The sequence below is a fragment of the Salmo salar genome, chromosome ssa22 (assembly GCF_905237065.1).
Source record: "Salmo salar chromosome ssa22, Ssal_v3.1, whole genome shotgun sequence".
Lineage (NCBI taxonomy): Eukaryota > Metazoa > Chordata > Actinopteri > Salmoniformes > Salmonidae > Salmo > Salmo salar.
Window position 1 is genome coordinate 25,939,991 of NC_059463.1, and position 26,389 is coordinate 25,966,379.

The following is a 26,389-nucleotide window of genomic DNA, read 5'->3' on the forward strand; positions in this document are numbered from 1 at the left end:
TGCAGGTTTGATTGAGTTGAGTCTTGTGTCTCCCCCTGCAGGCCGAGGAGCGACATGGCAACGTTGAGGAGCGACTCAGACAGCTGGAGTCACAACTGGAGGAGAAGAACCAGGAACTGAGCAGGGTGTGTGTGTGTGTGTGTGTGTGTGTGTGTGTGTGTGTGTGTGTGTGTGTGTGTGTGCGTGCAGTCTTGCCCTGCAGGCTTTCTCTGACCTCTCTCTGAGTGCAGCATAGGCCGACGCTTCACATTAGCCTGGTCCCTTGACTTTGTCTCTTCATGTTCCCTCACACACACACATGTAGTGACGCCTCTAGCACTGATATGCAGTGCCTTAGCTGCGCCACACGGGAGCCCCAGAGTGAGGGATGCATGCCAGCAAAGCCACTACACAACACAACACTAAACAATACATGAATTGCACTATAACAGTGACAAACTGTGCCCACAAACTGTTGGGGCCTACATTAAGCTGTCCAAACAGCAGAGCCCCAACAAGCAGACCCAACACCTTACCACTGCTACACCAGGTTATTTCTCAAACAGGTTATAGGCTACGTTTCCTACCAAGGCAGAACAGTAGGTGAAATTAAGAGGGGAAAATAGGGTGAGGCACATGGGCTACTAACAGCTTACTACACAACATACACTAAGTATTACTTTCTTAGCTACAGTATACAATACATTTTTGGAATCACCTTGTTGTGCTGTGCTCACTTAGAATAGAAAAGAGACCCTTAAACCCAGAATGGGGACCACACAACCACTCCACTGAATAGCAGACTAGTGATTGCTTAGCAATGCTTGCAGTTAGCCGCTGATTCCTTCCAAACCACTTTTTGTTGAATTTGCGATTTACAACTTGATGTGTAATGTTTATGTCCAATGGCCGATGAGCACTGAAGTTTTATCTATAATTTCTCTTCATTATTTATCTTACTATGACAAGGATTAAAAAGGACTTGATTCATGATGATGACTACTAGCTAAGATTTTGAAAGTATGATGTTGAGTCCATTCAAAGCTACTGTAGATATAACGTGATTTGACGTAATTTTATCTGTGGCCAATGACCTTGAGCCTTCTTGGATGGGCACTTCTAATGTAACTCTATGGCAGCACCCAAGGGGCTTGAATTTTCTAGCTCTACCCTTAGATTTGGCAGTGATGTAGTGTCCCCATGAGTGACAGAACACTGAGCCAATCACGGCGCAACTAAAGAACATTCCCATTAACATTACCCCTAAGCTCCTTATTTTCCGCTGGCTGCCCCACCACCATAGAAAGCACTGAGCTAGGCTGAAACTGTCATGTGCGTCGTAATGATCGGACCAAACTGCAGCGGGGATGTGAATCATCTTCTTGATTTATTAAAGAAATGAACACTGAACAAAAGCACAACGAAAAACAGTCCTGTAAGGTACATAGACTATACATGGAACAACCACCCACAAACACGAGAAAACATAAACCCACTTAAATATGGCCTCCAATTAGAAGCATCGACAACCAGCTGCTTCTAATTGGAGGTCGGTCCCAAAACTAACATAGAAATAGAAAAACTAGAAAACCCACATAGATATAGAAAACATAGAACATAAACCAAAAACCCCGAAACACACAAAACAAACACCCCCTGCCACGCCCTGACCAAACTACAATAACAAATAACCCCTTTTACTGGTCAGGACGTGACAGAAACACCTGCATTTTGGAGCTGCCTTACTCAAGAAAACAAAAAAAGAGACCATGTTTGTAGGGAAGCTTTATTAATTAAAATATATATATATTTATTTTACATTGTTTGCAAACTGATATGTGACAGATATGAATGCCAAAATAACATGCAAAGCAGGCAAGCCCACCTGCTCAGTGACTTTCAATGTGGCACCATCATAGGATGCCACCTTTCAAAAAAGTCAGTATGTCAACTTCTGCCCTGCTAGAGCTGCCCCGGTCAACTGTAAGTGCTGTTATTGTGAAGTGGTAGACCACACAAGCTCACAGAAGAGGACCACCGAGTGCTGTAGCGTGTAGCGCGTAGCGCGTAAACATTGTCTGTCCTCGGTTGCAACATTCACTACCGAGTTCCAAACTGCCTCTGGAAGCTACGTCAGCACAAGAACTGTTCGTCGGGAGCTTCATAAAATGGGTTTCCATGGCCGAGCAGCCACACACAAGCCAAAGATCACCATGCTTAATGCCATGCGTCGGCTGGAGTGGTGTAAAGCTCGCCGCCATTCGACACTGGAGCAGTGGAAATGCGTTCTCTGGAGTGATGAATCACGCTTCACCATCTGGCAGTCCGACAGACGTATCTAGGTTTGGCGGATGCCAGGAGAACGCTACCTGGCCCAATGCATAGTGCCAACTGTAAAGTTTGGTGGAGGAGGAATAATGGTCTGGGGCTATTTTTCCAGTGAAGGGAGATCTTAACGTTACAGCATACAATGACATTCTAGACGATTCTGTGCTTACAACTTTGTGGCAACAGTTTGGGGAAGGCCCTTTGATGTTTCAGCATGACAATTCCCCTGTGCACAAAGCGAGGTCCATACAGAAATGTTTTTTCGAGATCGGTGTGGAAGTATTTAATTGGCCTGCACAGAGCCCTGACCTCAACCCCATCGAACACCTTTGGGATGAATTGGAACGTCGACTGCGAGCCAGGCCTAATCGCTCAACGTCCGTACCCAACCTCACTAATGCTCTTGAGGCTAAATGGAAGCAAGTCCCCGCAGCAATGTTCCAACATCTAGTGGAAAGCCTTCCCAGAAGAGTGGAAGCTGTTATAGCAGCAAAGGGGGACCAACTCCATATTTAGAGTATCACACACTCACTATGCCTTGCTTTATAAATATGAGCCGAATCCACACATTTCCTGCTGCAGCCTGTTTCCCTACCCCACAGAGCTCTGACTGGCTGATATATTTAGAATTGGAATAATTCACGCATGTCTAGTTTCTCTCTCTCCATGTGAGCTCATGAGTATAGTTAAAGTAGATCTATGAGGAACCAGCTGTGGTTGAGATATGATGTCAAGGTAGTGTTTCTTTTGACTGCATAATACAATGTTGTCAAATCAAGTCCTTTCTCTCTCATTCTGTTTTCTGGTGCTGTGCTCATGGAGAGTATGGAGTGCTTCTGTATGTGGGTGACAATAGTCATGAACTTTTAAACCTCTCTCTCTTTTTCACTCCCTTTCTCTCTCTCAGGCACGTCAGAGAGAGAAGATGAATGAAGAACACAACAAGCGTTTATCTGACACTGTAGACCGTCTGCTCACTGAGTCTAACGAGAGACTGCAGCTTCACCTTAAAGAACGCATGGCAGCACTGGAGGACAAGGCATGGCACGCAACACACACACACACACACACACACACACACACACACACACACACAAATATGACGTACTCAGGCCTCTAAACTAGTGATTCCCAAACTATAGCTGAACAGTGATGTCTTATCCTCTTCCTGTTGGTTCCAGAACTCCCTGATTCAGGATCTGGAGAACTCCCAGAAACAGCTGGAGGAGTTCCACCACACCAGGGTGAGTCAGGCCTGGACACACAACACATGAACAACGCAACACACATCCCTCTATGCATCCAACGTTCTATTCATTGAAACTTTTCACGGACAAACATGACAGACAAATTATGGATAGCCACATGTATTGGATGAGAGTTGAACTGTTACAAATATTGTGATTGGACATTGATGTTGTTCAATCCCACAATGCCTTTCTTTGTCAGGAGCGTCTGATTGGTGAGATTGAGAAGCTGCGGAATGAGATCGACCACTTGAAACGCCGGAGTGGAGCGTTTGGAGATGGATCACACCCACGGTACATAGACATACACACACAAACACACACACTATACACACACACACTAGTCCCACACTTGCCCCATACTAGCACCCTATACTGACCAGGTTTTCTCTGTATGTGTGTGTGTGTATAGGTCTCACATGGGCAGTGCCAGTGACCTGCGTTTCTCAGTGGTAGAAGGGCAGGATGGACACTACAGCTCTGCTGTCATCAGACGGGCACAGAAGGGCCGCCTGGCAGCGCTACGAAACGAACCCAACAAGGTAACCACATACACACAAGCACACACACACACACGTACACCACACACCCACACCACACACACACCTGTGCCAAACTTGGTACCCTCCCCTGTGCCTGTGTGTCCAATTTCTGTGCCCATCCCAAGCTATGTCATGAAACACCACATATCCTGTCTTCCTCTCCACATATGCCCCCCCTCTCCTCCCTTTTGTTAGTGTCTCCTCTCTTCCTCCTCTCTTCCCCTCCTCTCTCATGGCTGATGATCTGATGGCCCTGATGAGGGCAGTAATATGGCTGATGGTTGTTAAGCTTAACACACTGCATTTGCCCCTCATTACATACAGCTCTCACCTAACCAATGCTTCTCTCTCTGACCCCTGCTACCTTGGACGTACGTATGTGTGATGTAAGTGGTATGTCTTTATCAACATGTGTGTTTATAAAGTGTTTAAATATATGAGGTGTGAGTGTGGATTTGTTTGGGTATCTGAGCAGACTGTGTGTAATCTGATGTGTGCGATGTGTAACTGTCGTACAGGTGTATGCCGTGTGTGTGTGTGTGTGTGTGTGTGTGTGTGTGTATCTATCGTAATGGTGTGTGCGGTGTCTAACAGTGTGTGTGTGTGTGTTTGTGTATTTACTCTACAGGTGTGTGCGGTGTTTGAGCAGGAATACTCGTCTCTACGTGGCAGTGTCAGTCACCTCCTGGGCAGTGACGTGGAGGCGGAGTCAGACCTAGATGATGATGTTAGCTCCGTCCTCCTGTCACCCAGCGGCCAATCAGATGCACAGACTCTGGCTCTGATGTTGCAGGAGCAGCTGGATGCCATCAACGAGGAGATCAGGTAGGAGAACACACCAACACAGACAACTATCGCAATACCCACTATCTCCCTCCCTACCTTCCACCATAATATCTCCAGCATTTTCCAGAATCTGAAGCCTTGGCTTCCTCCTTTCCTGAGGGTTTTGTTACTCCTAGGCAGAGCGATGTGCAAATTCTTTCCCCCATTTTTGATGTACCGTTATTCTTTAACTCACACACCCAGGGAACATGCTTTATACTGCTGGTTATTATGTGTGTATGATGTAGTTATTATGTGTGTACGATGTAGTTATGTGTGTACGATGTAGTTATTATGTGTGTACGATTTAGTTATTATGTGTGTACGATGTAGTTGTTATGTGTGTATGATGTTATTATTATGTGTGTATGGTGTAGTTATTATGTGTGTATGATGTAGTTATGTTTGTATGATGTAGTTATTATGTGTGTATGGTGTAGTTATTATGTGTGTATGGTGTAGTTATTATGTGTGTATGGTTTAGTTATTATGTGTGTATGGTGTAGTTATTATGTGTGTATGATGTACTTATGTTTGTGCGTATGATGTAGTTATTATGTGTGTATGATGTAGTTATTTTCTGTGTACGATGTAGTTATTATGTGTGTACGATGTAGTTATTATGTGTGTATGATGTAGTTGTTGTGTGTGTATGTTGTAGTTGTTGTGTGTGTATGATGTTATTATTATGTGTGTATGATGTAGTTATTAACTGTGTATGATGTAGTTATTATGTGTGTATGGTGTAGTTATGTGTGTATGATGTAGTTATGTGTGTATGATGTAGTTATTATCTGTGTATGATGTAGTTATGTTTGTATGATGTAGTTATTATGTGTGTATGGTGTAGTTATTATGTGTGTATGATGTAGTTATGTTTGTATGATGTAGTTATTATGTGCGTATGATGTAGTTATTATGTGTGTATGATGTAGTTATTTTGTGTGTATGATGTAGTTATTATGTGTGTATGATGTAGTTATTTTGTGTGTATGATGTAGTTATTATGTGTGTACGATGTAGTTATTATGTGTGTACGATGTAGTTGTTGTGTGTGTATGATGTTATTATTATGTGTGTATGATGTAGTTATGTTTGTATGATGTAGTTATTATGTGTGTATGGTGTAGTTATGTGTGTATGATGTAGTTATTATCTGTGTATGATGTAGTTATGTTTGTATGATGTAGTTATTATGTGTGTATGATGTAGTTATTATCTGTGTATGATGTAGTTATGTTTGTATGATGTAGTTATTATGTGTGTATGATGTAGTTATTATGTGTGTATGATGTAGTTATTGTGTGTATGATGTAGTTATTATGTGTGTATGGTGTAGTTATTTTGTGTGTATGATGTAGTTATTATGTGTGTATGATGTAGTTATTATGTGTGTATGATGTAGTTATTATGTGTGTATGATGTAGTTATTATGTGTGTATGATGTAGTTATTATGTGTGTATGATGTAGTTATTATGTGTGTATGGTGTAGTTATTTTGTGTGTATGATGTAGTTATTATGTGTGTATGATGTAGTTATTATGTGTGTATGATGTAGTTATTATGTGTGTATGATGTAATTATTATGTGTGTATGATGTAGTTATGTCTGTATGATGTAGTTATTATGTGTGTATGATGTAGTTATTATGTGTGTATGATGTAGTTATTATGTGTGTATGATGTAGTTATTATGAGTGTATGGTGTAGTTATTTTGTGTGTATGATGTAGTTATTATGTGTGTATGATGTAGTTATTATGTGTGTATGATGTAATTATTATGTGTGTGTGATGTTATTATGCGTGTATGATGTAGTTATTTTGTGTGTATGATGTAGTTATTATGTGTGTATGATGTAGTTATTATGTGTGTATGATGTAGTTATTATGTGTGTATGATGTGTGTATCATGTCTCATCCCACTGTACTCTCTGGTGTTTAGGATGATCCAGGTGGAGAGGGAGTCTGCTGACCTCAGGGCAGATGAGATAGAGTCTCGTGTGAACAGTGGTAGCATGGACGGACTCAACGTTACACTCCGCCCCCGAACCATGCCCACCTCAGCCACTGCCCAGTCCCTGGCTTCCTCCTCGTCCCCTCCCACCAGCGGACGCTCCACCCCCAAACACAACACCCACAACGCCAGCCACCAGCTGGGAATCATGACCCTGGTGAGACGCCGACATGCACTTAACCATCAGAGAGGACTAACCTGAAAACATTTTTGGATTGATGTACTCACACACAATGTTTACAGTGTGAAACAAAAAGTCACTCAACTGCTGCTTATTCATTCTCTCTTCAGTAACCCCAGTAACTGGTTTTGATTGTATGTCTAACAACTGGTTGTCTCTAACTATGTGTTGGTGTGTCTGTGCCTCCCTCCTGTCTTTAACAGCCGAGCGACTTAAGGAAACACCGTAGAAAAATAGCAGTAAGTCAGTTTTCTCTTTATCTACACAACTAAGAGAGGCAGTACAGTTCCCAGATATGGAGAGGTACTAAAATGAACACAGTTTTCAAGGTTGCGATTGGAAGGACAGGATCATTCCCGCTGGACAAGGTGTTGTCACAGCCTCTCTGAGAAAGCTCCTATTTGAAGCCTCCTGACAGGTAAAGGTGGCTTCACTCTTTCTCACCTCTCTCTCCCTCCAGTCTCCAGTGGAAGCTCGTGAGGACAAGGCTACTATCAAGTGTGAGACGTCTCCCCCCTCCTCCCCCCGCAGTCTGAGACTGGAGACCAACTTCGCCCAGCTCACTGGCAGTCTGGAGGACGGACGAGGGTACACACACACACACACACACACACACACACACACACACACCCCTCCCCCACATACACACACATTCTTTCAATCCCACTTATACTTTGTGTCTCTCTCTCTCACTCACTCTCTCTCTCTCTCTCTCTCTCTTTATCTCTCTCTCTACAGGGGTAAAGCGAAGAAGGGCATCAAGTCATCTATAGGTCGTCTGTTTGGGAAGAGCAAGGAGAAGGGCAGGATGGAGGGAGGAGGGACACTGGGGAGGGAGGGACAGCCTCTGCCTGCCCTGATGCCGGGAGGTAACGCAGCTGGACCTGTATCTGTGTCTCCTGTAGGCTACTGTATGTACAGGTATATGTGAGTGATGCTATGTCTGTTGTGTTGTGTGTCTCAATAGACTTTGAGATGAGCATCGGAGACACCATGACTCTGGGCAAGCTGGGCACACAGGCAGAGAGAGACCGCAGGATGAAGAAGAAGTAAGACCTTTACCTATCACTCACTCACACACGAACACACACACACACACACACACACACACACACACACACACACACTCTTTCTCTCTCTGTCTAAATGCGAGGTCAATTGGTGGTGTCTCTGTCAGTTGAATTGTGAATACATTTTGGAAGCTGTGAAACCCTGGCCTCACTCTGTTCCATAGTGGAATAAAACATTCATGTGCTCCAGAGGCCATGCCAACATTGGTTGTTTACTCTCCTCTCTCTCTCTTTCTCTCTCTCTCACTCCCTCTTTCTCGCCCGTTTCTGTCTCTCCCCTGTCTCTGTGTCAGACATGAGCTGCTAGAGGAGGCCAGGAGGAGAGGACTGCCCTTCGCTCAGTGGGATGGACCAACTGTGGTCTCCTGGCTAGAGGTATAACCTCTAACCCCTGACCCCTAACCTCCACCACAACCTTACCCTAGCCCTACCTTAACCTTGTCCTACCATATAATCACCTGGAGTGTTATACTGTGTGAGATGATGACGTTGATGGTGGTGGTGATGATGAAGATGATGCTCTCTCTCACCAATGTAGCTGTGGGTGGGTATGCCTGCCTGGTATGTGGCAGCGTGTCGTGCCAACGTGAAGAGCGGTGCCATCATGTCGGCCCTGTCTGACACAGAGATCCAGAGGGAGATTGGCATCAGTAACCCCTTGCACCGCCTCAAACTACGGCTGGCCATCCAGGAGATGGTCTCCCTAACCAGCCCCTCTGCCCCACTCACCTCTAGAACGGTATACACACACACACACACACACACACACACACACACACACACACACACACACACACACACACACACACACACACAGCCTCTCTGTACCGCTCATGGTACATGCACACACACACACTGCCCATCACCTGTCACTTCACTGACCCTGTAATGATAGTGCTTTTGGAGTTGACAGTACTCTTCACTCTGTCCACTGTGCTGCATGGGGTGGAACGTGAAACCTACTCTCTCAACAGTGTGCCAGATACTGCCTGCCTGACACACTCCCTCTCACTACAGACACTGTATGTGTGTGTGTGTGTGCTCTTCTTTGTGTCTGTCTGTACTTGTGTGTGTGTGCGTGCTCGTGCGTGCTCTCCCTCTCTGCACAGTCCTCCGGAAATGTGTGGTTAACCCATGAAGAGATGGAGAACCTGGCTTCCTCCACTAAAGCGGTCAGTGCCATCTGTGTGACCCCCTCCCCACCACACACACACCACACACCCACACACACTCTGCCCCGCTGTGCTACACATATGCCTGCTTCCACAAACGCTCATCCCCAGCCTCCTACAACTACAACGCATACTGCCTGCTTGTTTGTGCCTGGGTTAGCATGTCTTTGGTGTACCATATTAGGCTCTGTTGTTTTGATGGGTTATTGTGTGTAGATTTATGCTGCTTGTCTGTTAGGTTGTGTTGGGTGTGTTGTGATGAATTTTGTCTCAACATTCTGGTGTTAAAGTTGATCCATCTCTCCATATGGCTTTCCTGGGTTCAGTACCTGGTCGGTTACATTGGTGCATGGGACTCATATCACTCAAAAAATTAAAATCAAATTTTATTTGTCAATAGACCTTACAGTGAAATGCTTACTTACAAGCCCTTAAGCAACAATGCAGTTTTAATAAAATACCTAAAAGAAAGTAAGGGATAAGAATAACAAATAATTAAAAAGCAGCAGTAAATAACAATAGCGGTGCTATATACAGGGGTTACCAGTACAGAGTCAATGTGTCAATGTACGGAGGCACCAGTGTCGAGGTAACTGAGGTAATTATGTTGCCATACCAGGCAGTGATGCAACCCATCAGGATGCTCTCGATGGTGCAGCTGTAAAACTTTTTCAGGATCTGAGGACCCATGCCAAATCTTTTCAGTCTCCTGAGGGGGAATAGGTTTTGCTGTGCCCTCTTCACAACTGTCTTGGTGTGCTTGGACCATGTTAGTTTGTTGGTAATGTCGACGCCAGGGAACTTGAAGCTCTCAATCTGCTCCACTACAGCCCCGTCGATGAGAATGGGGGAGTGCTCGGTCCTCCTTTTCCTGTAGTCCACAATCATCTCCTTTGTCTTGATCATGTTGAGGGAGAGGTTGTTCTCCTTGCACCACATGGTCAGGTCTCTGACCTCCTCCCTATAGGCTGTCTCATCATTGTCAGTGATCAGGCCTACCACTGTTGTGTCATCAGCAAACTTAATGATGGTGTTGGAGTCATGCCTGGCGGTGCAGTTATGAGTGAACAGGGAGTACAGGAGGGGACAGAGCACGCACCCCTGAGGGGCCCCCGTGTTGAGGATCAGCGTGGTGGATGTGTTGTTACCTACCCTTACCACCTGGGGGCGGCTCGTCAGGAAGTCCAGGATCCAGTTGCAGAGGGAGGTGTTTAGTCTCAGGGTCCTTAGCTTAGTGATTAGCTTTGAGGTCACCATGGTGTTGAACACTGAGCTGTAGTCAATGAATAGCATTCTCATATAGGTGTTCCTTTTTTCCAGGTGGGAAAGGGCAGTGTGGAGTGCAATAGAGATTGCATAATCTGTGAATCTTTTGGTGCGGTATGCAAATTGGAGTGGGTGTTAGGTATGCGTAAATGGCTGTAAGGGAGTCAGGCGCAGGAGAGCAGATATTGGGTAGCAAACGGAGCCTTTTATTTAGGCGAACCAAAAACACACGGCACAACGAACACGAAATACAATACGGGTTGACATAACCCAGCGCAACCAGTCTTACGCGCGCATACATGAAACAATAAACAATCCCACACAAAGACATGGGGGGGAACAGAGGGTTAAATACACAACAAGTGATTGAGGGGATTGAAACCAGGTGTGAGGAAAACAAGACAAAACAAATGGAAAATATAAAGTGGATCGATGATGGCTAGAAGACTGGCGACGCCAACCGCCGAGCGCCGCCCGAATAAGGAGAGGACCCGACTTCGGCGGAAGTCATGACAGTACCCCCCCTTGACGCGCGGCTCCAGCAGCACGCCGACGCCGGCCTCGGGGACCACCCGGAGGGTGAGGCACAGGGCGATCTGGATGGAGACGGTGGAACTCCCGCAGCATTGAAAAGTCCAACACGTCCTCCACCGGAACCCAGCACCTCTCCTCCTGACCGTACCACTCCCACTCCACGAGGTACTGAAGGCCCCTCGCCCGACGCCTCGAATCCAGTATAGAACGAACGGAGTACGCCGGGGCCCCCTCGATGTCCAGAGGGAACGGAGGAACCTCTCGCACCTCAGACTCCTGGAGCGGGCCAACCACCACTGGCCTGAGGAGAGACACATGGAACGAGGGGTTAATACGGTAATCGGGGGGAAGCTGTAACCTATAACAAACCTCATTCACTCTCCACAGGACTTTAAATGGCCCCACAAACCATGGGCCCAGCTTCCGGCAGGGCAGGCGGAGGGGCAGGTTTCGGGTCGAGAGCCAGACCCGGTCCCCCGGTTTGAACACCGGGGCCTCACTGCGGTGACGGTCTGCGCTGGTTTTCTGGCGCAGCACGGCCCGCTGGAGGTGAACATGGGCGGCGTCCCATGTCTCCTCCGTGCGCCTGAACCAGTCGTCCACCACAGGAGCCTCGGTCTGACTCTGATGCCAAGGCGCCAAAACCGGCTGGTATCCCAGTACACACTGGAAGGGGGAGAGGTTATTGGAGGAGTGGCGGAGCGAGTTCTGAGCCGTCTCGGCCCAGGGCACGAACGCTGCCCACTCCCCCGGCCGATCCTGGCAATATGACCGCAGAAACCTGCCCACATCCTGGTTCACTCTCTCCACCTGCCATTACTCTTGGGATGAAACCCTGAGGTAAGGCTGATTGAGACCCCCAGACGTTCCATGAACGCCTTCCAAACCCTCGAAGTGAACTGGGGACCTCGATCAGACACTATATCCTCAGGCACCCCGTAGTGCCGGAAGACATGCAGAAACAAGGCATCCGCAGTCTGTAGGGCCGTAGGGAGACCGGACAGAGGGAGGAGACGGCAGGACTTATAGAACCGATCCACAACGACCAGGATCGTGGTGTTTCCCTGTGAGGGGGGGAGATTGGTAAGAAAATCCACCGACAGGTGCGACCAAGGCCGCTGTGGAACGGGTAAGGGGTGTAGCTTCCCTCTGGGCAGGTGCCTAGGAGCCTTACACTGTGCGCACACCGAGCAGGAGGAAACATAAACCCTCACGTCCTTGGCCAAAGTAGGCCACCAGTACTTCCCAGCCAAACAGCGCACCGTCCGACCGATCCCAGGATGACCAGAGGAGGGTGACGTGTGGGCCCAATAGATCAACCGGTCACGGACAACAGACGGAAAGTACAGACGCCCAGCGGGACACTGGAGGGGAGCGGACTCTGCACGTAATGCCTGCTCAATGTCTGCTTCCAGCTCCCACACTACCGGCACCACCAGGCAGGAGGCCAGGAGTATGGGAGTGGGATCCATGGGCCGCTCCTCTGTGTCATACAGTCGGGACAGTGCGTCTGCCTTAACGTTCTAGGAACCTGGTCTGTAGGAAAAGGAAAAAAACAAAATGGGTGAAAAACATGGCCCACCTTGCCTGGCGAGGGTTTAGTCTCCTCGCTGCCCGGATGTACTCCAGATTGTGGTGGTCAGTCCAGATGAGAGGGTGTTTAGCCCCCTCAAGCCAATGTCTCTACGCCTTCAGAGCCTTGACGACAGCCAACAGCTCCCAGTCCCCCATCGTCATAGTTTTGCTCCGCCGGGCTGAGCTTTTTCGAGAAGAAGGCACAGGGGCGGAGCTTCGGTGGCGTACCCGAGCGCTGAGAGAGCACGGCTCCTATCCCAGCCTCAAACGCGTCCACCTCCACTATGAACGCCAAAGAGGGATCCGGATGGGCCATCACGGGAGCCGAGGTAAACAGAGCCCTCAGGTGACCAAAAGCCCTGTCCGCCTCAGCCGACCACTGTACCGGGCCCCCCTTCAGCAGTGTGGTAATGGGAGCCGCTACCTGACCAAATCCCCGGATAAACCTCCGGTAGTAATTGGCAAACCCTAGGAACAGCTGCACTTCCTTTACCGTGGTGGGAGTCAGCCAATTACGCACGGCTGAAATGCGGTTACTCGACATCTCCACCCCCGAGGTGGAAATGCGGTACCCTAGGAAGGAGACGGACTGCTGGAAGAACAGGCATTTCTCAGCCTGACGTACAGGTCATGCTCCAACAGTCGACCAAGCACCCTGCGCACCAGGGACACATTCTTGGCACGTGTAGCGGAGTATATCAGAATGTCATCAATATACACCACTACACCCTGCCCGTGCAGGTCCCTGAAAGTCTTGTCTACAAAGGCTTGGAAGACTGATGGAGCATTCATCAACCCGTACGGCATGATGAGGTACTCATAATGCCCTGAGGTGGTACTGAACGCCGTCTTCCACTCGTTTCCCTCCCGGATACGCACCAGGTTATAAGCGCTCCTGAGATCTAATTTGGTGAAGAAGCGCGCTCCGTGCATTGACTCAATCGCTGTGGCGATGAGTGGTAGCGGGTAACTGTACCTCACCGTGATCTGGTTTAGACCTCGATAGTCAATACACGGGCGCAGATCTCCCTCCTTCTTCTTCACAAAAAATAAACTCAAGGAGGCGGGTGAAGTGGAGGACCGAATGTAGCCCTGATGCAGGGATTCGGAGACACATGTTTCCATAGCCACCATCTCCGCCTGTGACAGGGGATACACGTGACTCCTGGGAAGTGCAGCGTCTACCAGGAGATTTATTGCACACTCCCCCCGTCGATGGGGTGGTAATTGAGTCGCGAGAGCCAAATTGGCATATTCGGGGGGAATGTGCACGGTGGAGACCTGGTCTGAACTTTCCACCGTAGTAGCACCAACGGAAACCCCTAAACACCTCCCTGAGCACTCTCGCGACCATCCCGTGAGAGCCCTCCGTTGCCATGAAATGGTGGGGTCATGACGAGCTAACCAGGGAAGGCCTAGTACCACGGGAAACGCAGGAGAGTCAATGAGGAAGAGACTGATTCTCTCCTCGTGACCCCCCTGCGTCACCATGCCCAGGGGGATGATAGCTTCCCTAATTAACCCGGACCCTAATGGTCGACTATCCAGAGCGTGACCTGGGAAAGGCCTAACCACTGGAACAATAGGGATCCCTAACCTATGGGCGAATGCTCTGTCAATAAAATTCCCAGCCGCGCCTGAATCGACGAGCGCCTTATGCTGGGAATGCGGGGAAAACTCAGGAAAATAAACATGCAAAAACAGGTGTACAACAGAGGGCTCTGGATGAGAGTGGTGCATGCTCACCTGGGGCGACGCCAGAGTACTCTGCCTGCTGCCTCGACCCCTAGAGGAACCAACACGGCACCGACAAGCAGTGTGACCTCTGCGGCCACAGATGGTACACGTGAAAGCCCCTCCTCCGGCCTCCCTGAGCGCAGCACCTCCCAGCTCCATAGGCACCGGAGCGGTGGTGCTGGGAGAGGGAATCGACATAGCCGTCTCTGGACGTTCGCGGGTGACCAGCAGGTTATCCAACCGAATGGACATGTCCACCAGCTGGTCGAAGGTGAGGGTGGTATCCCTGCAGGCCAACTCCCGACGGATATCCTCACGCAGGCTGCAACGGTAGTGGTCGATAGGGGCCCTGTCGTTCCATCCCGCTCTGGCGGCCAGGGTCCGAAATTCCAGGGCGAACTCCTGGGCGCTCCTCGTCCCCTGCCTCAGGTGGAAAAGACATTCACCCGCCGCTCTACCCTCGGGCGGGTGGTCGAAGACCGCCCGGAAGCGGCAGGTGAACTCCGAGAAGTCGTCCAACGCCGCATCTCCTTCTCCCCACACGGCGTTGGCCCATTCCAGAGCTCTCCCTGAGAGGCATGAGACGAGGGTGGACACCCTCTCCCTTCCCGAGGGAGCCGGGTAAACGGTACCCAGTGCCGTGTCTTTGGCGTCATTAAACTGAAGACATGTGTATCAAATAACTCTCTGTAATTATTATTACGCGATTAAACTGATTAATCGTGTAACTGTAATTAACTAGAAGGTCAGGGCACCAAGGAAAATATTCAGATTACAAAGTTATAATTTTCCTAATATAACTTTCAGATATTATAATATCTGATCGATTTGTCTCCTCATTAATGATGTGTTATTTACCTCACGTTAGTCTCATTCCAAACGTCGTAAATTGTTGGTTATCTGCACAAACCCAGTCTTCACTATGAGTCATCCATACATCAATTGTCTTAAAATCATTTATTTACTAAACTAAAATAATTCACAGAAATGCATAAACAAACAGATATGGTTACAAGGAAATGATAGGAGAATGTGCCCTAGTGAGCTAAACCGGCATGGCGGCTTGTTACACAAAGAAAGGGGGTTGGGCTTGAATAAAAGAGCGGGAAGACTGAGGAACACAGAAACAGCTCTGCTATCGTAAATACAGAATCTTATGCATTCTAAATTACCGTCCATTTGGAAAAGGAAAATGCTATAAATATTTACTCTGAGCTGCGCTTCGGTAGGTTGGTCGTAGATGCTGGCTGTGTTGGCCAACAGAGATCTTCCTGTCCTCGGAAGAATGTCACTGGTGGTAAAATGGAAACTTTGTAGTATCTTCGTTGTGTGTTAGAATGGATACGCCGTCCGTCCTTTCCTAGCCCACGTCTACAGCGGCCGCTGCTAACTCAACGGCTAGGAAGTATCACTTCTGTAGTGAATAAGGGTTCAAAGTTCATACCATTCGCAACCAAAGCTCACGCTGAGGTTGGCTTAGTTCTGTACTTGACATGTGTGTCCTTTTAACGCAGAGGCTGCAGACCTCACGTACCCGGAACAGCCTGGTTACGTTTTTGTCACTGACTTATATAGTGGCGAGGGGAGAAGGGTGTGTTTCATCGTTTATAACCCCTGTCTCTTCACGGGACGGGCCACTGATTGGTCAGGGCTCTTTCCTTATGAAAACCCAATTCTCTCATTTGGAAGCTAAAATTACATTTAATCTCCTAACAAACAGTTTCAATATCAAACATTTAAATTGCACAACAATTCCATGTGAATCTGATAACTAGAATGTGTAGACTTTCCCAGGTACAGTTTATGTCGTCCTGTCATAAGTCATAATGTCTCAGATGACAACCGAACTGACATCCATACTCATTAAGTTCCAACGCATATTTCCAACTGGTTCTATTACCGAAATATGGTTCCTTTCCCCCAACTTGTTTGATGTTCCCAGACTCTCTATATTTAACAAAGGCTATTCAAAAGTCCTTCAGTGGGGTCAGAGAGAGAGGGGAAGGGAGAAAGGTATTTATGGGGGGTCATAAACCTTACCCACAGGCCAATGTCATGACACCAGGTATAGGTCCAGCTGTAGCAGGAAACCCTGGCACCGTGTCGCCGTCCCATCATACTGCCCGGGAAGGGCGAGACGCATCCCACTGGGACCGGGTACAGGAGGGACGGGTAGTGGGAACCCCTGTTGTGCTGGTGGAGGTGCTGGAGGAACTCCCTGTCTTTCCCAGCGGTCCATCTTCTGGACGACGCAGTCCATGGCGGAGCCGAGATGGTGAATCAACGCCGTGTGCTCCTGGATGCGCTCCTCGACTCCGCTACCATAGGTACCTGCTCCTGCTGACTCCATGTGGTGGTTGTGGGATTCTGTTAGGTATGCGTAAATGGCTGTAAGGGAGTCAGGCGCAGGAGAGCAGATATTGGGTAGCAAACGGAGCCTTTTATTTAGGCGAACCAAAAACACATGGCACAACGAGCACGAAATACAATACTGGTTGACATAACCCAGCGCAACCAGTCTAACGTGCGCATACATGAAACAATAAACAATCCCACACAAAGACATGGGGGGAACAGAGGGTTAAATACACACAAGTGATTGAGGGGATTGAAACCAGGTGTGAGCAAAACAAGACAAAACAAATGGAAAATGAAAAGTGAATCGATGATGGCTAGAAGACCGGCGACGCCGACCGCCGAGCGCCGCCTGAACAAGGAGAGGACCCGACTTCGGCGGAAGTCGTGACAGTGGGTCTAGGGTTTCTGGGATAATGGTGTTGATGTGAGCCATGACCAGCCATTCAAAGCATTTCATGACTACAGACGTGAGTGCTACGGGTTGGTAGTCATTTAGGCAGGTTACCTTAGTGTTCTTGGGCACAGGGACTATGGCGGTCTGCTTGAAACATGTTGGTATTACAGACTCAGACAGGGAGAGGTTGAAAATGTCAGTGAAGACACTTGCAAGTTGGTCAGCGCATGCTTGGAGTACACGTCCTGGTAATCCATCTGGCCCAGCGGCCTTGTGAATGTTGATTTGTTGAAAGGTCTTACTCACATCGGTTGCGGAGAGCGTGATCACACAGTCGTCCGGAACAGCTGATGCTCTCATGCATGTTTCAGTATTACTTGCCTCGAAGCGAGCATAGAAGTAATTTAGCTCGTCTGGTAGGCTCGTGCCACTGGGCAGCCCTCGGCTGTGCTTCCCTTTGTAGTCTGTAATAGTTTGCAAGCCCTGCCACATCCGACGAGCGTCAGAGCCGGTGTAGTACGATTCGATCTTAGTCCTGTATTGATGCTTTGCCTGTTTGATGGTTCGTCGGAGGGCATAGCGGGATTTGTTATAAGCTTCTGAGTTAGAGTACCGCTCCTTGAATGCGGCAGCTCTACCATTTATTTTAGTGCGAATGTTGCCTGTAATCTATGGCTTCTGGATGGGGTATGTACGTACAGTCACTGTGGGGACAACGTCCTCGATGCACTTATTGATAAAGCTAGTGACTGATGTTGTGTACTGCTCAATGCCATCGGAAGAATCCCGGAACATATTCCAGTCTGTGCTAGCAAAACAGTCCTGTAGTTTAGCATCTGCTTCATCTGATCACTTTTTTATAGACCGATTCACTGGTGCTTCCTGCTATAATTTTTGCTTGTAAGCAGGAATCAGGAGTAGAGAGTTATGGTCAGAGTTGCCAAATGGAGGGCGAGGGAGAGCTTTGTAGAGCTCAGTGTGTGATTAGCATTAGCTAACTGTGTGCATGCGTCTAACCCAATCTGTCCTGTCTCTGCCACGCTGTCAATCACTCAGGAGAATGAGGAGGGCAGCTGGGCTCAGGTGAGAACTCCTCCCACTAACACCTGTCGTTGTTATCACAACAATTACCTGAGCCAGGGGGGTTGTCACCATGTCACAGAGAGCACAGTCTTAGACCACACACACATACACACATGCCTACCCTTTCGGTTAATCCACGTACACAGATGAACCTCTCAATTGTATCTAATCTCAGCCAAACATACTCACTAACTGTGTCCCTCCTGACACACAGACTCTGGCATACGGGGATATGAACCATGAGTGGATAGGTAATGAGTGGCTTCCCAGCCTGGGTCTGCCTCAGTACCGCTCCTACTTCATGGAGTGTCTGGTGGACGCCCGCATGCTGGACCACCTCACCAAGAAAGACCTCCGCACACACCTCAAGATGGTTGACAGCTTCCACAGGTCAGTCACCATGGTAACCAGCCAGCCACCACGGCAACAGCAACCGTTCTTAGGAGCTGCCATGCTACACTCTCAATATCAATATAGGAAAAATAGGCATAAAAGTGATGACATATGTATTCAATTTGTGTAGTCAACAATGACATTTTACCCATAAAAATGTGGGAATACAAAATTCACAAATAATATTGTGTGTACCAGGGCCAGTCTGCAGTATGGGATTATGTGCTTGAAGAGACTCAATTACGACAGGAAAGACCTGGATCGTCGTAGAGAGGAGAGCATGCACGACATGAAAGGTAACATCCATACTCTTAGACAGGATCTCTCATTATAAATGTCATCATGTGAGATCCTGTCTCAGTTGTCTGTAGACGCAGCACATTTACATTTGAGTCATTTAGCAGACACCCTTATTCAGAGCGAGTAGTGAGTGCATACATTTTTATACTGGTCCCCCGTGGGAATCAAACCTACAACCCTGGAGTTGCAAGCGTTGTGCTCTACCAACTGAGCCACGCGGGACTTAAGAGGGTTGGAGCTCTATGTATGGACAGCTGAGGCTTTTACTGCTATCTCTCCCTCTCCTCCTCCCCCCCACACCCACACACACACACACACACACACACACACACACACACACACACACACACACACACACACACACACACACACACACACACACACACACACACACACACACACACACACACACAGAGAGAGAGAGAGCCAGCTAAAGCTTTGCTACCTTATGACCTTCAGCACTGCATATGAACTTGACTCAGCTGTCCTGTCACATCAGAAGCCCCCCTCCTCTGACACACACACACACACACACCGCCTGTTCCTCTCTGAAAAGGCTGGGTGACAGCTGTGCTTATTCAGAACAAAGGGAGTATGCCATTGAGAGTACACTATTGGAGTGTGAATACTTCTGATATGATATTCTCTGTCTGTTTATTAGATGCACTGGTCTATATGCTGTGATAGTAATATACCTCTCTCTGTCTCTCTCTGTCTATCCCTCTCCCGTCTCTCTCTCCTCTCCCGTCTCTTTACATACCCTCTCCCCTCCCCTCCTCTCTGTAGATGCGTTAGTGTGGACCAATGAGCAGGTAGTGCACTGGGTCCAGAGTATAGGTCTGAAGGACTACAGTAACAACCTGATGGAGAGTGGAGTCCATGGGGCTCTCATTGCTCTGGATGAGACCTTCGACTACAGCAGCCTGGCTCTCATACTGCAGATCCCTATGCAGAACACACAGGTACACACAGACACACACCCTTGGTCGAGGGACTAGCGTTGTGTAGGAATGACTAGGACTGTCACAGTTACCATATTACCGCCACATCAGTCACGAGTCATGACCCAGTCAAATTCCCTGTGACGGTTGGCATTCATTTGAGCATTCAAAACTGCTCAAATGAATGCCACTGATGGGTAGTTTACCAAACATGCCAATGACCCTCGCTAATGGCCTGGTACTCAGTGCTCTATTGTCCATATAATTACTCTCTAAACACTTCATGGTTAAATGTGAATAATCTGAATGATGAGGACAAATGATGGTGAGAATTAGAGCTCCTGTTCGGAAATGGACACGGGAAGCCCTGGATTATGCAAAGATACATTTTTAAAACCCGTTCTGAAAGGACCTACAAGACAACCGGTCCGATCTGAGTGAGGGAAGCAGCAGAAAAGCCAATTGTTTTACTACTTTATTAAACCAGAGCTGTAGAGAAAGGGAGAGAGAGAGAGGCACAGAGCGAGCAGCTGTAGACTATTAGGGAGCGGAGGCCGAGTGTGTGTGTGTTTGTGTGAGTAAGACACTGGAGGCTCGGAACACCAGAGCAGGCATGGAGGGAGAGACCACAACCACTGTTATCTTGTGCTAGACTAACTTCTTGCTAGATATTTATCATTCCATCCGATTACATAGTACCTGACTTCACTGCATCAAACCGAGAGAAGCTAGGTTTATTGAGGCTAGCCATAACGTTACTGTTGTTCTCACCGTCAGCCTACAGTTGGCCTACACATAATAGAACGGACGTCCCCAGTCAAGTCAACGATGGCATAATGGGTGGACTTGTAGCCATTTTGAGTGTACCCATTGGAGCAAAGCAGGAAGTAAAAGAAGGATGTAAAAGCAGGAAGTATACCCATCAGTCTGTGCTGTGGTTTGTTGATTCAACTCAACAGGCATTACAAAAACGACATTCTATTGCATGAGCCACATCAGTTAGTATTATTTGAATGAACATTCTGCATTACCATTATTGCAATACCAGGCAGCCTTTGTGAGTGTACCCATGAGTTTACCAGTCTAATTGCCAGGGTTAGCGGTTCCAAGCCCATCCTATTCATTCTATTTCTATGGTGTGGAAGCCCGGAGATGCTAAACATGTTTATGTTAAATAACGGTCAATTACCGTGAGACCGGCAATAATTTGCATGACAATTACCTACCGGCTGACAAAATGTCATGACCGCCACAGCCATAGGAGTAACGCCAGCTGTCTATTTAAGTGATAATGCCGGAGAAGCTGGTGTTTGGAGGATATATTGGCACGGGAGTTCGTCTCGGGTCGGCAAACCATGCCAATATATCCTCCAAACACCGGCTTTGAAAACATTATCACTTTTATACAATTGGTTAAAACCTCTTGAGGACCCCTTCGAGATAAAATCCCGTTAACGGGATTGGTTGGACAAAAACCAGTGAAATAGCACGGCGCGAAATTCAAAACACAAAAATCTCAAAATTAAAATTCAAGTATTATACGGCATTTTAAAGATAATCTTCTCGTTAATCCAACCACATTGTCCGATTTCAAAAAGGCTTTACGGTGAAAGCAAAACATTAGATTATTTTAGGATAGCACCTTAGCAACAAAAAAAACCACAGCCATTTTCCAAGCACGGATAGCCGTCACAAAACCAGATATACAGATAAAATTAAGCACTAACCTTTGACAATCTTCATCAAATGACACTCCTAGGACATCATGTTAGACAATACATGCATTTTTTTGTTCGATCAAGTTCATATTTATATCCAAAAACACCATTTTACATTGGCGCGTGACGTTCAGAAAATGTATTCTCCCCATAACTTCCGGTGAATGAGCACATCAATTTACAGAAATACTCATCATAAACATCGACAAAATGTATAAAAATTATTTAAAGATGTATAACAATTATCTAAAATATGTTCGAAATATTTTCTTACCTTTGCTGATCTTCGGCGGAATGCACTCGGAAGGACTCCCACTTCCACAAGAAATGTTCATTTGTTCTGCAAAGTCCATCATTTATGTCCAAATACCTCCGTTTTGTTGGCGCATCCAGAACACTATTACAAAGCCATGAGGCGTGAGCGCAAATCCATAGACGAAAAGTTCAAAAGTTCCATTACCATTTGTAGAAACATGTCAAACGATGTTTACAATCAATCTTTAGGGTATTGTTTTACGTAAAATTGCGATAATTTTCCAACCGGACAATAGGTATTCATCCCAGAAGAAAAAGAACAAACAGCGAGCTCGCTGGCACACGCGTCACGAGACACCTGTCCTCAGACAGACACTGATTGACTGAGCTACTATTTTCTGCCCGGTAACAGGAGAGGGATGAAACCAGTTTCTAAAGACTGTTGACAGCCAATGGAAGCCTTAGGAAGTGCAATGTGACCCACTGTAGTTTCTCAAGGGATTCAAAAGAAGAACTACAATTCTCAGATCTCCCACTTCCTGGTTCAATTCTTCTCAGGTTTTTGCCTGCCATATGAGTTTTGTTACACTCACAGACATCATTCAAACAGTTTTAGAAACTTTAGAGTGTTTTCTATCCAAATCTACTAATAATATGCATATCCTAGCTTCTGAGTTTGAGTAGGAGGCAGTTTAATATGGGCACATTTTTCATCCGGCCGTGAAAATACTGCCCCCTAGCCCTAAGAGGTTTTAACAACATTTTCAAACAATGATTGACATATTTTAATTAAAACTTTATTTTGATAAATTTAGTCATACTATTTCATCCTTCCACAAGATATAGTCCCGAAACAAATCTAGGGTTGCTACCCAAGCCGGCTTGTTGTTCATTCTATTGGTTCGGTTGCCAGAGATGCGACCCAGTCATTCAGTCTCGTTCTAAATGTTCCATTGTCATACTGGCTGGAAACATTCTTATCCCTTTGTTTGATAGCTAGCCAACTACGGCTAACTTACAGTCACGCCAAACAGTGAAGAAAAATCAACAACAATAGTTGCATTTGTTTAAGCTGTTTTCTAGTGACATTTATTTTGATACATCCATAACAATGAGCTAATGAGGTACGATTTCACCTATAGAAAATGTGCTCTCTCGTCAGGACACTGTTGTTCAGAGGAGCTAGCCAACAACACAGCTAACACAATAACTTCAAATTGAAGCTGGAAAAACTGCAAACTAGCTGCACTTCATTTTGTTTGACCTTTTTTCAATTGACATTTCTTTGTATATATCCATAAAAATGATGCCAGCTGATTCATGATTTCAACTGGCTGAGAAACGCTGCCTGCCTTTCTCTCTCGTCCCGACTCCCGACACCTACACGTTCATTACTATGGGACAGTTCGAGATCGAATTTGAAAATTGAAACAATGTTGAAAACGTCGGAGAGACAGACAGTATGGTTTATACAAATCTCTATACAAATCTGTTGTCTAAAAGAAATGTGAGATAATGTCTAGATGCTTTTTATAGTGGAGGTCAAGTTTATAACTTGCCTGGCTGGGCTGATGAGACAGTGGATTGTGCTGTCAGATGGAACAGAGTAAATAGGCATTTTAACACCATAGATTTATCCGGTGGTAACTTGTGGAATAGACGGGATGGAATGAGCTTTTAACCAATCAGCATTCAGGATTAGACCCACCCGTTGTATAAATGCTGTATATCTATATGCTGTGTGTGTGTGCGCCAGGCTCGGCAGGTTCTGGAGAGAGAGTTCAACAACGTCCTGGCCCTGGGCACTGACCGCAGACTGGAGGAGGTAAGTAACAAGGAAATAATGGACCCACAAGTGTTTCAGTTTTGCTGTCTTCCTGTGAAATATGGAATCTGTTTCTTTATAACCATTTTGATTGCTTTTACATGGCTGTTTGTTTACTTACTTACTTTCTCTCTCTCTCTCTCTCTCTCTCTCTCTCTCTCTCTCTCTCTCTCTCTCTCTCTCTCTCTCTCTCTCTCTCTCCTGTCTCTCTCTCTCTGTCTCTCTGTAGAGTGGGGATGATAAGACGTTCCGCCGCTCTCCATCGTGGCGTAAGCGTTTCCGAGCGCGGGAGGGAGGGGGGGATGGGCATGATGGCGGGCTCCATGGAAACACTGCCTGCTGGGTTCCGTATGCCCTCCATGTCCATGCCCCCGTCCATGGCCCTGGTGCCCAACAAACATCTGCAACCAGAAGGTGTGTGTGTTTGGAAAGGGGTACTGTGAGTTCGTAGTTAAATTAATTGCAGTCGTGTGGATGTGATGTGAGTGTGTTTTGCAATTCACTGACAATGCAAGCCCTAACAATAACAACCACAAAATGATTTCATCTTAACGCTTGATGTGTGTGAGGGCATTCATACGTGTGTGAGTGTATGCCGGTCTCTTTGCTTTGCCTGTCTCACTGCATGCTGTCTCCTCTCTGTCCCGCTCGGCCGCGCCCACTTCTGCCACACACTGTCTAGCTCCTCCCCCGGCTCCCCAGAGACTCGACCCCTCTGCTGTACGGACGTACTCATGCTAACTCCACTCCACTTACTAACAGGAGCTAACGTTAACAGGTAAGACATCCTAGCAATGCTAACAAATGGCTAGGACCATTAGCCTATTCCTGACTGAGCAATGCTAACAAAGGAATTAGGGAAACCTCATGCTAGTTCCACCCCAGTTACCAAACCTCTCGCTCTCTCTCTTTCTTTCTCTTCCTCGCTTTCTCCTTTTGTCTTTCTTTGTATCTCTCTCAGTTTATTCCCATGACCTGTATGGACACATGCTTGCGGCCTTTCGAGAGTGACATGCCAAATTTGGGAGAGATCTTGACGTTAAGGGACCTGTATCCAGCGTCACCTCTCACCTTCTCCGTGGGACACGTGCAATACGGAGGTGACCTCTGACTTTTTGACCTTTGAACTCTGAGCGTGCTCATTGGCCACACTCGCTGCTGTAAAGGAGACTCGGCCCAGTCTCTATTCCCAGTAAACCCAGTACCCCCAGTAGCCTTGTTGTTGTGGTGTCGTGATCCCGCATAGTCCTAATTCCTAATCTGTCGGTTCTAGTCCTAATTCCTTATCTGTGGGTTCTAGTCCTAATTCTTAATCTGTGGGTTCTAGTCCTAATTGTTAATCTGTGGGTACTAGTCCTAATTCTTAATCTGTGGGTTCTAGTCCTAATTCCGAATCTGTGGGTACAAGTCCTAATTCCGAATCTGTGGGTTCTAGTCCTAATTCCTACTCTGTGGGTTCTAGTCCTAATTGCTAATTTGTGGGTTCTAGTCTAACTCTTCTCTAGCTCCTGGGTGTTTTCCACCTACACGTCGTCCCCTCGGTTATGCAAGGTATTAATAATTTATTGTCTCTCTCTGTAAATAAAATGGATGACATGTTTTTTTATATAAATATATATAAATATATATATTGGAATTATATATGGAGAATATTATAATATCATTGCTGTATGAAACCCAATGCCCTGTATTCGGTGGTGACTGTTCTATTTGTGTGTTGGACCTCTGTGTGTCTTATATGCTGTCAGTGTCTGGAGTTATATGAAGGACTCACTAAGCAGGGGTCTGTTACTCTATGTGATACTACTACTATGATTCTCAGCCACAGGTTCTTGGGTCCAGACCTAAACGGTTCAGTTACCTTTCCTGCCTTTTATCCCCTACTTTCCTTCTCTCTTTTCATATCTCCTTTCCTCCTTCCCCATCTCCTTTCCTCCTGCCCTTTCCTATCTCCACTTGTTTCCTTCCTTTATTTGACACTGATGTAGCTACCATGAGTAGAGTAGGTGATCCTGTAGATATGAGAGGATAGAAGATGAGCTGTGTGTGTAAATGAAAGCAATAGGCTGCAATATTTGAGACTTAAGGGAAACAGCATGTTATGAAAGCCAAACCCTAGACTAACCTCCATGGATGGATGGTGTTGTTTTTCTCTACTTCGTTTCAAATCAAACAGTAAATTGCTGCTAGGCATCAGCCAAACGAAATCCTCACAAACAGGACACCTGACAGAGACAGTGATGATGCCATATATGGACTTTTCCCCTGCCGCCCCCTTCCTGTCCAGTTGCCATGGGGATGTGAAAGTGGCCAATGATGCTGCCTGAGCACTAGCAAGTGTTGTGTGTATGACCTCCTCTCCTCCAATGAGAGAGCTCTATCAGTGAACTAGTGAAGTGTTGGATGGGTGTATTTCTTTTTATTTTACAGCCAATGTTTTAAAGGTGTCTAAAAGGTGTATTGTGTTACTGTGGCAGCTATGAGTATCGTGTGTGTATTTATTCCAGGTGTGAAATGATGCTGACAAATCAAGATTTTATTATTTGGCTATTTAAAAAGTGTATTGTATTTATGACACTATAGACATAAGTAAAGCTGTTTTTTTAAAGATAAATGTTGATGTTGTGTGTTCATTTTGAGGTGATGGTTGG

The 26,389-nt window shown here is 46.7% G+C and overlaps 1 protein-coding gene across 1 annotated transcript in view; it reads left to right on the top strand.

Moving 5' to 3' along the window:
• Nucleotides 1-26,335, top strand: part of ppfia4 (PTPRF interacting protein alpha 4) — a 105,111-nt gene extending 78,776 nt beyond the window's left edge. The window contains 22 exon segments of the mRNA XM_014166974.2: nucleotides 42-125; nucleotides 3,215-3,346; nucleotides 3,489-3,551; nucleotides 3,757-3,848; nucleotides 3,967-4,096; nucleotides 4,725-4,921; nucleotides 6,865-7,093; nucleotides 7,321-7,356; nucleotides 7,578-7,705; nucleotides 7,856-7,986; nucleotides 8,085-8,166; nucleotides 8,481-8,562; nucleotides 8,726-8,926; nucleotides 9,297-9,359; nucleotides 18,280-18,306; nucleotides 18,521-18,696; nucleotides 18,898-18,995; nucleotides 19,786-19,961; nucleotides 23,670-23,738; nucleotides 23,968-24,033; nucleotides 24,035-24,152; nucleotides 24,700-26,335. Coding sequence (XP_014022449.2) covers nucleotides 42-125; nucleotides 3,215-3,346; nucleotides 3,489-3,551; nucleotides 3,757-3,848; nucleotides 3,967-4,096; nucleotides 4,725-4,921; nucleotides 6,865-7,093; nucleotides 7,321-7,356; nucleotides 7,578-7,705; nucleotides 7,856-7,986; nucleotides 8,085-8,166; nucleotides 8,481-8,562; nucleotides 8,726-8,926; nucleotides 9,297-9,359; nucleotides 18,280-18,306; nucleotides 18,521-18,696; nucleotides 18,898-18,995; nucleotides 19,786-19,961; nucleotides 23,670-23,738; nucleotides 23,968-24,033; nucleotides 24,035-24,152; nucleotides 24,700-24,749 — 2,430 coding nt within the window. The 3' untranslated portion in view covers nucleotides 24,750-26,335.
• Nucleotides 26,336-26,389: the final 54 nt, after the last annotated feature.